The sequence below is a fragment of the Chiloscyllium plagiosum genome, unplaced genomic scaffold (genome assembly GCF_037043375.1).
Source record: "Chiloscyllium plagiosum isolate Xiang-an unplaced genomic scaffold, Cpla_swu_hap1 HiC_scaffold_3, whole genome shotgun sequence".
Lineage (NCBI taxonomy): Eukaryota > Metazoa > Chordata > Chondrichthyes > Orectolobiformes > Hemiscylliidae > Chiloscyllium > Chiloscyllium plagiosum.
This window is the reverse complement of record NW_028270141.1, coordinates 148,057,205-148,071,245: the sequence shown is the minus strand read 5'-3', so window position 1 is coordinate 148,071,245 and position 14,041 is coordinate 148,057,205. Positions and strand designations below refer to the sequence as shown.

At 49.6% G+C, this 14,041-nt stretch overlaps 1 protein-coding gene across 1 annotated transcript; it reads left to right on the top strand.

Annotated features, from left to right (window-relative positions):
- Positions 1-1,207: 1,207 nt before the first annotated feature.
- On the top strand, positions 1,208-11,333 carry LOC148151778 (uncharacterized; the record flags this gene model as incomplete). The annotated part of the gene is made up of 5 exons (XM_087976796.1): positions 1,208-1,474; positions 5,367-5,552; positions 9,705-9,714; positions 10,223-10,494; positions 11,310-11,333. Coding segments are annotated over 5 exons (759 nt in total), but the record flags the coding sequence as incomplete, so codon positions are not given.
- Between the last annotated feature and the right edge of the window lie 2,708 nt (positions 11,334-14,041).

Genomic DNA, 14,041 nt, shown 5'->3' with positions numbered 1-14,041 from the left:
TCACACTCCCAGATGTCACACTCTCTGATGTCACACTCCCTGATGTCACACTCCCAGATGTCACACTCCCAGATGTCACACTCCCTGATGTCACACTCCCAAATATCACACTCCCAGATGTCACACTCTCTGATGTCACACTCCCAAATATCACACTCCCAGATGTCACACTCCCATATGTCACACTCTCTGATGTCACACTCCCTGATGTCACACTCCCAGATGTCACACTCCTTGATGTTACACTCCCTGATGTCACACTCCCTGATGTCACACTCCCAGATGTCACGCTCCCAGGTGTCACACTCCCTGATGTCACACTCCCTGATGTCACTCTCTCTGATGTCACACTCCCTGATGTCACACTCCCAGATGTCACACTCCCAAATATCACACTCCCTGATGTCACACTCCCAGATGTCACACTCCCTGATGTCGCACTCCCTGATGTCACACTCTCTGATGTCACACTCCCAGATGTCACACTCCCAAATATCACACTCCCTGATGTCACACTCTCTGATGTCACACTCCCTGATGTCACACTCCCAGATGTCACACTCCCAGATATCACACTCCCTGATGTCACACTCTCTGATGTCATACTCCCTGATGTCACACTCCCAAATATCACACTCCCAGATGTCACGCTCCCTGATGTCACACTTCCTGATGACACACTCCCAAATGTCACACTCCCTGATGTCACGCTCCCTGATGTCACACTCCCTGATGTCACACTCCTAAATATCACACTCCCAGATGTCACACTCCCAGATGTCACACTCCCTGATGTCACACTCCCAGATGTCACACTCCCTGATGTCACACTCCCAAATATCACACTCCCAGATGTCACACTCTCTGATGTCACACTCCCAGATGTCACACTCCCAGATGTCACACTCTCTGATGTCACACTCTCTGATGTCACACTCCCAGATGTCACACTCCCTGATGTCACACTCTCTGATGTCACACTCCCTGATGTCACACTCCCAGATGTCACAATCACAAATATCACACTCCCTGATGTCACACTCCCAGATGTCACACTCCCTGATGTCACACTCCCAAATATCACACTCCCAGATGTCACACTCTCTGATGTCACACTCCCAGATGTCACACTCCCTGATGTCACACTCTCTGATGTCACACTCCCTGATGTCACACTCCCAGATGTCACACTCCCTGATGTCCACTCTCTGATGTCACACTCCCAAATATCACACTCCCAAATATCACACTCCCAAATGTCACACTCCCTGATGTCACTCTCCCAAACATCACACTCCCAGATGTCACACTCCCTGATGTCACACACTCTGATGTCGCACTCCCTGATGTCACACTCCCAGATGTCACACTCCCTGATGTCACACTCCCTGATGTCACACTCCCAAATATCACACTCCCTGATGTCACACTCCCAGATGTCACACTCCCAGATATCAAACTCCCAAATATCACACTCCCTGATGTCACACTCTCTGATGTCACACTCCCAGATGTCACACTCCCAAATATCACACTCCCAGGTGTCACACTCTCTGATGTCACACTCCCAGATGTCACGCTTCCTGATGTCACACTTCCTGATGACACACTCCCAAATGGCACACTCCCTGATGTCACGCTCCCTGATGTCACACTCCCTGATGTCACACTCCTAAATATCACACTCCCAGATGTCACACTCCCAGATGTCACACTCCCTGATGTCACACTCCCAAATATCACACTCCCAGATGTCACACTCCCTGATGTCACACTCCCAAATATCACACTCCCAAATATCACACTCCCTGATGTCACACTCTCTGATGTCACACTCCCAGATGTCACACTCCCAAATATCACACTCCCAGATGTCACACTCCCTGATGTCACACTCCCAAATATCACACTCCCAAATATCACACTCCCAGGTGTCACACTCTCCGATGTCACACTCCCAGATGTCACGCTCCCTGATGTCACACTTCCTGATGACACACTCCCAAATGTCACACACCCTGATGTCACGCTCCCTGATGTCACACTCCCTGATGTCACACTCCTAAATATCACATTCCCAGATGTCACACTCCCTGATGTCACACTCCCAAATATCACACTCCCTGATGTCACACTCCCAAATATCACACTCCCAGATGTCACACTCTCTGATGTGACACTCCCAGATGTCACACTCCCAGATGTCACACACTCTGATGTCACACTCCCAGATGTCACACTCCCAGATGTCACACTCTCTGATGTCACACTCCCAAATGTCACACTCCCAAATGTCACACTCTCAAATATCACACTCCCAGATGTCACACTCCCAGATGTCACACTCCCTGATGTCACACTCCCAAATATCACACTCCCAGATGTCACACTCTCTGATGTCACACTCTCTGATGTCACACTCCCAGATGTCACACTCTCTGATGTCACACTCCCAAATATCACACTCCCAAATATCACACTCCCAGATGTCACGCTCCCAGATGTCACACTCCCAGATGTCACACTCTCTGATGTCACACTCCCTGATGTCACACTCCCAGATGTCACACTCTCTGATGTCACACTCCCTGATGTCACACTCCCAGATGTCACACTCCTTGATGTTACACTCCCAGATGTTACACTCCCTGATGTCACACTCCCAGATGTCACACTCTCTGGTGTCACACTCCCTGATGTCACACTCCCAGATGTCACACTCCCAAATATCACACTCCCTGATGTCACACTCCCAGATGTCACACTCCCAGATGTCACACTCCCTGATGTCACACTCCCTGATGTCACACTCTCTGATGTCACACTCCCAGATGTCACACTCCCAGATGTCACACTCTCTGATGTCACACTCCCAGATGTCACACTCCCTGATGTCACACTCTCTGATGTCACACTCCCAGATGTCACACTCCCAGATGTCATACTCGCAGATTTCACACTCCCTGATGTCACACTCTCTGATGTCACACTCCCAGATGTCACACTCCCAGATGTCACACTCTCTGATGTCACACTCCCAAATATCACACTCCCAGATGTCACACTCCCTGATGTCACACTCCCAAATGTCACACTCCCAGATGTCACACTACCAAATGTCACACTACCAGATGTCACACTCTCTGATGTCACACTCTCTGATGTCACACTCCCAGATGTCACACTCCCTGATGTCACACTCTCTGATGTCACACTCCCAGATGTCACACTCCCAGATGTCACACTTCCTGATGTCACACTCCATGATGTCACACTCTCTGATGTCACACTCCCTGAGTCACCATCCCAGATGTCACACTCCCAAATATCACACTCCCTGATGTCACACTCCCAGATGTCACACTCCCAGATGTCACACTCCCAGATGTCACACTCTCTGATGTCACGCTCTCTGATGTCACACTCCCAGATGTCACACTCCCAAATGTCACACTCCCAGATGTCACACTCTCTGATGTCACACTCCCTGATGTCACACTCCCAAATATCACACTCCCTGATGTCACACTCCCTGATGTCACACTCCCAAACATCACACTCCCTGATGTCACCCTCCCTGATGTCACACTCTCTGATGTCACCCTCCTAGATGTCACATTCCCAAATATCACACTCCCTGATGTCACACTCCCAGATGTCACACTCCCAGATGTCACACTCTCTGATGTCACACTCCCTGATGTCACACTCTCTGATGTCACACTCCCAAATATCACACTCCCAAATATCACACTCCCTGATGTCACACTCCCAGATGTCACACTCCCAGATGTCACACTCCCAGATGTACACTCTCTGATGTCACACTCCCTGATGTCACACTCCCAGATGTCACACTCCTTGATGTTACACTCCCAGATGTTACACTCCCTGATGTCACACTCCCTGATGTCACACTCTCTGGTGTCACACTCCCTGATGTCACACTCCCAGATGTCACACTCCCAAATATCACACACCCTGATGTCACACTCCCAGATGTCACACTCCCTGATGTCACACTCCCTGATGTCACACTCTCTGATGTCACACTCCCAGATGTCACACTCCCAGATGTCACACTCCCAAATGTCACACTCCCAGATGTCACACTCTCTGATGTCACACTCCCTGATGTCACACTCCCAAATATCACACTCCCTGATGTCACACTCCCTGATGTCACACTCCCAAACATCACACTCCCTGATGTCACCCTCCCTGATGTCACACTCTCTGATGTCACCCTCCTAGATGTCACACTCCCAGATGTCACACTCCCTGATGTTCCACTCACAAATATCACACTCCCAGATGTCACACTCTCTGATGTCACACTCCCAGATGTCACACTCCCTGATGTCACACTCCCAAATATCACACTCCCTGATGTCACACTTTCTGATGTCACACTCCCTGATGTCACACTCTCTGATGTCACACTCCCAGATGTCACACTCCCTGATGTCACACTCCCTGATGTCATACTCCCAGATGTCACACTCCCTGATGTCACACACCCAAATATCACACTCCCTGATGTCACACTCTCTGATGTCACACTCCCAAATATCACACTCCCAGATGTCACACTCCCAGATGTCACACTCTCTGATGCCACACTCCCTGATGTCACACTCTCTGATGTCACACTCCCAAATATCACACTCCCTGATGTCACACTCCCTGATGTCACACTCCGAGATGTCACACTCCCTGATGTCACACTCGCAGATGTCACACTCCCTGATGTCACACTCCCAAATATCACACTCCCAGATGTCACACTCTCTGATGTCACACTCCCAGATGCCACACTCTCTGATGTCACACTCTCTGATGTCACACTCCCAAATGTCACACTCCCAAATATCACACTCCCTGATGTCACATTCCATGATGTCACACTCCCAAATGTCACACTCCCAGATGTCACACTCCCAGATTTCACACTCCCTGATGTCACACTCCGAGATGTCACACTCCCTGATGTCACACTCGCAGATGTCACACTCCCTGATGTCACACTCCCAAATATCACACTCCCAGATGTCACACTCTCTGATGTCACACTCCCAGATGCCACACTCTCTGATGTCACACTCTCTGATGTCACACTCCCAAATGTCACACTCCCAAATATCACACTCCCTGATGTCACACTCTCTGATGTCACACTCCCAGATGTCACACTCCCAGATGTCACACTCCCAGATTTCACACTCCCTGATGTCACACTCTCTGATGTCACACTCCCAGATGTCACACTCCCAGATGTCACACTCTCTGATGTCACACTCCCAAATATCACACTCCCAGATGTCACACTCCCTGATGTCACACTCCCAAATGTCACACTCCCAGATGTCACACTCCCAGATGTCACACTCCCAAATATCACACTCCCAAATGTCACACTCCCAGATGTCACACTCCCTGATGTCACACTCCCAAATGTCACACTCCCAGATGTCACACTCCCAAATATCACACTCCCAGATGTCACACTCCCAGATGTCACACTGCCAAATGTCACACTCCCAGATGTCACACTCCCAAATATCACACTCCCAAATATCACACTCCCAGATGTCACACTCCCAAATATCACACTCCCAGATGTCACACTCTCTGATGTCACACTCCCAGATGTCACACTCCCTGATGTCACACTCCCTGATGTCACACTCTCTGATGTCACACTCCCTGATGTCACACTCTCTAATGACACACTCCCAAATATCACACTCCCTGATGTCACACTCCCAGATGTCACACTCCCTGATGTCACACTCCCAAATGTCACACTCCCAGATGTCACACTCTCTGATGTCACACTCCCAAATATCACACTCCCAGATGTCACACTCCCTGATGTCACACTCCCAGATGTCACACTCCCAGATGTCACACTCCCAAATATCACACTCCCTGATGTCACACTCCCAGATGTCACACTCCCAGATGTCACACTCTCTGATGTCACACTCTCTGATGTCACACTCCCTGATGTCACATTCCCAGATGTCACACTCCCATATGTGACACTCTCTGATGTCACACTCCCTGATGTCACACTCCCAGATGTCACACTCTCTGATGTCACACTCTCTGATGTCACACTCCCTGATGTCACATTCCCAGATGTCACACTCCCATATGTGACACTCTCTGATGTCACACTCCCTGATGTCACACTCCCAGATGTCACACTCCCAGATGTCACACTCTCTGATGTCACACTCCCAAATGTCACACTCCCAGATGTCACACTCCCAAATATCACACTCCCAGATGTCACACTCCCAGATGTCACACTCCCAGATGTCACAATCTCTGATGTCACACTCCCAGATGTCACACTCTCTGATGTCACACTCCCTGATGTCACACTCCCAGATGTCACACTCCCAGATGTCACACTCCCTGATGTCACACTCCCAAATATCACACTCCCAGATGTCACACTCTCTGATGTCACACTCCCAAATATCACACTCCCAGATGTCACACTCCCATATGTCACACTCTCTGATGTCACACTCCCTGATGTCACACTCCCAGATATCACACTCCTTGATGTTACACTCCCTGATGTCACACTCCCTGATGTCACACTCCCAGATGTCACGCTCCCAGGTGTCACACTCCCTGATGTCACACTCCCTGATGTCACACTCCCTGATGTCACTCTCTCTGATGTCACACTCCCTGATGTCACACTCCCAGATGTCACACTCCCAAATATCACACTCCCTGATGTCACACTCCCAGATGTCACACTCCCTGATGTCACACTCCCTGATGTCACACTCTCTGATGTCACACTCCCAGATGTCATACTCCCTGATGTCACACTCCCAAATATCACACTCCCTGATGTCACACTCTCTGATGTCACACTCCCTGATGTCACACTCCCAGATGTCACACTCCCAGATATCACACTCCCTGATGTCACACTCTCTGATGTCACACTCCCAGATGTCACACTCCCAAATATCACACTCCCAGGTGTCACACTCTCTGATGTCACACTCCCAGATGTCACGCTCCCTGATGTCACACTTCCTGATGACACACTCCCAAATGTCACACTCCCTGATGTCACGCTCCCTGATGTCACACTCCCTGATGTCACACTCCTAAATATCACACTCCCAGATGTCACACTCCCAGATGTCACACTCCCTGATGTCACACTCCCAGATGTCACACTCCCTGATGTCACACCCCCAAATATCACACTCCCAGATGTCACACTCTCTGATGTCACACTCCCAGATGTCACACTCCCAGATGTCACACTCTCTGATGTCACACTCCCAGATGTCACACTCCCTGATGTCACACTCTCTGATGTCACACTCCCTGATGTCACACTCCCAGATGTCACAATCCCAAATATCACACTCCCAGATGTCACACTCCCAGATGTCACACCCCCTGATGTCACACTCCCTGATGTCACACTCTCTGATGTCACACTCCCTGATGTCACACTCCCAGATGTCACACTCCCTGATGTCCACTCTCTGATGTCACACTCCCAAATATCACACTCCCAAATATCACACTCCTAAATGTCACACTCCCTGATGTCACTCTCCCAAACATCACACTCCCTGATGTCACACTCCCTGATGTCACACACTCTGATGTCACACTCCCTGATGTCACACTCCCAAATATCACACTCCCAAATATCACACTCCTGATGTCACACTCCCTGATGTCACACTCCCAGATGTCACACTCCCTGATGTCACACTCGCAGATGTCACACTCCCTGATGTCACACTCCCAAATATCACACTCCCAGATGTCACACTCTCTGATGTCACACTCCCAGATGCCACACTCTCTGATGTCACACTCTCTGATGTCACACTCCCAAATGTCACACTCCCAAATGTGACACTCCCTGATGTCACACTCCCTGATGTCACATTCCATGATGTCACACTCCCAAATGTCACACTCCCTGATGTCACACTCTCTGATGTCACATTCCCTGATGTCACACTCCCAAATGTCACACTCCCAGATGTCACACTCCCTGATGTCACACTCCCAAATGTCACACTCCCAGATGTCACACTCCCAAATATCACACTCCCAGATGTCACACTCCCAGATGTCACACTGCCAAATGTCACACTCCCAGATGTCACACTCCCAAATATCACACTCCCAAATATCACACTCCCTGATGTCACACTCCCAGATGTCACACTCCCTGATGTCACACTCCCAAATATCACACTCCCAGATGTCACACTCTCTGATGTCACACTCCCAGATGTCACACTCCAACATGTCACACTCCCAGATGTCACACTCTCTGATGTCACACTCTCTGATGTCACACTCCCTGATGTCACACTCTCTGATGTCACACTCCCAAATATCACACTCCCTGATGTCACACTCCCAGATGTCACACTCCCTGATGTCACACTCCCAAATGTCACACTCCCAGATGTCACACTCTCTGATGTCACACTCCCAAATATCACACTCCCAGATGTCACACTCTCTGATGTCACACTCCCAAATGTCACACTCCCAAATATCACACTCCCTGATGTCACACTCCAAGATGTCACACTCCCAGATGTCACACTCCCAGATGTCACGCTCCCAGGTGTCACACTCCCTGATGTCACACTCCCTGATGTCACTCTCTCTGATGTCACACTCCCTGATGTCACACTCCCAGATGTCACACTCCCAAATATCACACTCCCTGATGTCACACTCCCAGATGTCACACTCTCTGGTGTCACACTCCCTGATGTCACACTCCCAGATGTCACACTCCCAAATATCACACTCCCTGATGTCACACTCCCAGATGTCACACTTCCTGATGTCACACTCCCAAATGTCACACTCCCAGATGTCACACTCTCTGATGTCACACTCCCTGATGTCACACTCCCAAATATCACACTCCCTGATGTCACACTCCCTGATGTCACACTTCCAAACATCACACTCCCTGATGTCACCCTCCCTGATGTCACACTCTCTGATGTCACCCTCCTAGATGTCACATTCCCAAATATCACACTCCCTGATGTCACACTCCCAGATGTCACACTCCCTGATGTTCCACTCACAAATATCACGCTCCCAGATGTCACACTCTCTGATGTCACACTCCCTGATGTCACACTCCCAGATGTCACACTCCCTGATGTCACACTCTCAGATGTCATACTCCCAGATGTCACACTCCCAGATGTCACACTCCCTGATGTCACACTCCCAGATGTCACACTCCCAGATGTCACACTCCCAGATGTCACACTCCCTGATGTCACACTCCCTGATGTCACACTCCCAAATATCACACTCCCTGATGTCACACTCTCTGATGTCACACTCCCAAATATCACACTCCCAGATGTCACACTCCCAGATGTCACACTCTCTGATGCCACACTCCCTGATGTCACACTCTCTGATGTCACACTCCCAAATATCACACTCCCAAATATCACACTCCCTGATGTCACACTCCCAGATGTCACACTCCCTGATGTCACACTCGCAGATGTCACACTCCCTGATGTCACACTCCCAAATATCACACTCCCAGATGTCACACTCCCAAATATCACACTCCCAAATCTCACACTCCCAAATGTCACACTCCCAGATGTCACATTCCCTGATGTCACATTCCCAGATGTCAGACTCCCAAATGTCACATTCCCTGATGTCACACTCCCAGATGTCACATTCCTTGATATCACACTCTCTGATGTCACACTCCCAAATATCACACTCCCAAATATCACACTCCCTGATGTCACACTCCCAAATATCACACTCCCTGATGTCACACTCCCAGATGTCACACTCCCAAATATCACACTCCCTGATGTCACACTCCCAGATGTCACACTCCCTGATGTTCCACTCACAAATATCACACTCCCAGATGTCACACTCTCTGATGTCACACTCTCTGATGTCACATTCTCTGATGTCACACTCCCAGATGTCACACTCCCAGATGTCACACTCCCAGATGTCCCACTCCCTGATGTCACACTCCCTGATGTCACACTCCCTGATGTCACACTCCCAAATATCACACTCCCAGATGTCACACTCCCAGATGTCACACTCTCTGATGTCACACTCCCAAATGTCACACTCCCAAATATCACACTCCCTGATGTCACACTCCAAGATGTCACACTCCCAGATGTCACACTCCCAGATGTCACGCTCCCAGGTGTCACACTCCCTGATGTCACACTCCCTGATGTCACTCTCTCTGATGTCACACTCCCTGATGTCACACTCCCAGATGTCACACTCCCAAATATCACACTCCCTGATGTCACACTCCCAGATGTCACACTCTCTGGTGTCACACTCCCTGATGTCACACTCCCAGATGTCACACTCCCAAATATCACACTCCCTGATGTCACACTCCCAGATGTCACACTTCCTGATGTCACACTCCCAAATGTCACACTCCCAGATGTCACACTCTCTGATGTCACACTCCCTGATGTCACACTCCCAAATATCACACTCCCTGATGTCACACTCCCTGATGTCACACTTCCAAACATCACACTCCCTGATGTCACCCTCCCTGATGTCACACTCTCTGATGTCACCCTCCTAGATGTCACATTCCCAAATATCACACTCCCTGATGTCACACTCCCAGATGTCACACTCCCTGATGTTCCACTCACAAATATCACGCTCCCAGATGTCACACTCTCTGATGTCACACTCCCTGATGTCACACTCCCAGATGTCACACTCCCTGATGTCACACTCTCAGATGTCATACTCCCAGATGTCACACTCCCAGATGTCACACTCCCTGATGTCACACTCCCAGATGTCACACTCCCAGATGTCACACTCCCAGATGTCACACTCCCTGATGTCACACTCCCTGATGTCACACTCCCAAATATCACACTCCCTGATGTCACACTCTCTGATGTCACACTCCCAAATATCACACTCCCAGATGTCACACTCCCAGATGTCACACTCTCTGATGCCACACTCCCTGATGTCACACTCTCTGATGTCACACTCCCAAATATCACACTCCCAAATATCACACTCCCTGATGTCACACTCCCAGATGTCACACTCCCTGATGTCACACTCGCAGATGTCACACTCCCTGATGTCACACTCCCAAATATCACACTCCCAGATGTCACACTCCCAAATATCACACTCCCAAATCTCACACTCCCAAATGTCACACTCCCAGATGTCACATTCCCTGATGTCACATTCCCAGATGTCAGACTCCCAAATGTCACATTCCCTGATGTCACACTCCCAGATGTCACATTCCTTGATATCACACTCTCTGATGTCACACTCCCAAATATCACACTCCCAAATATCACACTCCCTGATGTCACACTCCCAAATATCACACTCCCTGATGTCACACTCCCAGATGTCACACTCCCAAATATCACACTCCCTGATGTCACACTCCCAGATGTCACACTCCCTGATGTTCCACTCACAAATATCACACTCCCAGATGTCACACTCTCTGATGTCACACTCTCTGATGTCACATTCTCTGATGTCACACTCCCAGATGTCACACTCCCAGATGTCACACTCCCAGATGTCCCACTCCCTGATGTCACACTCCCTGATGTCACACTCCCTGATGTCACACTCCCAAATATCACACTCCCAGATGTCACACTCCCAGATGTCACACTCTCTGATGTCACACTCCCTGATGTCACACTCCCAGATGTCACACTCTCTGATGTCACACTCCCTGATGTCACACTCCCTGATGTCACATTCTCTGATGTCACACTCCCTGATGTCACACTCCCTGATGTCACTCTCCCAAACATCACACTCCCTGATGTCACACTCCCTGATGTCACACACTCTGATGTCACACTCCCTGATGTCACACTCCCAAATATCACACTCCCAAATATCACACTCCTGATGTCACACTCCCTGATGTCACACTCCCAGATGTCACACTCCCTGATGTCACACTCGCAGATGTCACACTCCCTGATGTCACACTCCCAAATATCACACTCCCAGATGTCACACTCTCTGATGTCACACTCCCAGATGCCACACTCTCTGATGTCACACTCTCTGATGTCACACTCCCAAATGTCACACTCCCAAATGTGACACTCCCTGATGTCACACTCCCTGATGTCACATTCCATGATGTCACACTCCCAAATGTCACACTCCCTGATGTCACACTCTCTGATGTCACATTCCCTGATGTCACACTCCCAAATGTCACACTCCCAGATGTCACACTCCCTGATGTCACACTCCCAAATGTCACACTCCCAGATGTCACACTCCCAAATATCACACTCCCAGATGTCACACTCCCAGATGTCACACTGCCAAATGTCACACTCCCAGATGTCACACTCCCAAATATCACACTCCCAAATATCACACTCCCTGATGTCACACTCCCAGATGTCACACTCCCTGATGTCACACTCCCAAATATCACACTCCCAGATGTCACACTCTCTGATGTCACACTCCCAGATGTCACACTCCAACATGTCACACTCCCAGATGTCACACTCTCTGATGTCACACTCTCTGATGTCACACTCCCTGATGTCACACTCTCTGATGTCACACTCCCAAATATCACACTCCCTGATGTCACACTCCCAGATGTCACACTCCCTGATGTCACACTCCCAAATGTCACACTCCCAGATGTCACACTCTCTGATGTCACACTCCCAAATATCACACTCCCAGATGTCACACTCTCTGATGTCACACTCCCAAATGTCACACTCCCAAATATCACACTCCCTGATGTCACACTCCAAGATGTCACACTCCCAGATGTCACACTCCCAGATGTCACGCTCCCAGGTGTCACACTCCCTGATGTCACACTCCCTGATGTCACTCTCTCTGATGTCACACTCCCTGATGTCACACTCCCAGATGTCACACTCCCAAATATCACACTCCCTGATGTCACACTCCCAGATGTCACACTCTCTGGTGTCACACTCCCTGATGTCACACTCCCAGATGTCACACTCCCAAATATCACACTCCCTGATGTCACACTCCCAGATGTCACACTTCCTGATGTCACACTCCCAAATGTCACACTCCCAGATGTCACACTCTCTGATGTCACACTCCCTGATGTCACACTCCCAAATATCACACTCCCTGATGTCACACTCCCTGATGTCACACTTCCAAACATCACACTCCCTGATGTCACCCTCCCTGATGTCACACTCTCTGATGTCACCCTCCTAGATGTCACATTCCCAAATATCACACTCCCTGATGTCACACTCCCAGATGTCACACTCCCTGATGTTCCACTCACAAATATCACGCTCCCAGATGTCACACTCTCTGATGTCACACTCCCTGATGTCACACTCCCAGATGTCACACTCCCTGATGTCACACTCTCAGATGTCATACTCCCAGATGTCACACTCCCAGATGTCACACTCCCTGATGTCACACTCCCAGATGTCACACTCCCAGATGTCACACTCCCAGATGTCACACTCCCTGATGTCACACTCCCTGATGTCACACTCCCAAATATCACACTCCCTGATGTCACACTCTCTGATGTCACACTCCCAAATATCACACTCCCAGATGTCACACTCCCAGATGTCACACTCTCTGATGCCACACTCCCTGATGTCACACTCTCTGATGTCACACTCCCAAATATCACACTCCCAAATATCACACTCCCTGATGTCACACTCCCAGATGTCACACTCCCTGATGTCACACTCGCAGATGTCACACTCCCTGATGTCACACTCCCAAATATCACACTCCCAGATGTCACACTCCCAAATATCACACTCCCAAATCTCACACTCCCAAATGTCACACTCCCAGATGTCACATTCCCTGATGTCACATTCCCAGATGTCAGACTCCCAAATGTCACATTCCCTGATGTCACACTCCCAGATGTCACATTCCTTGATATCACACT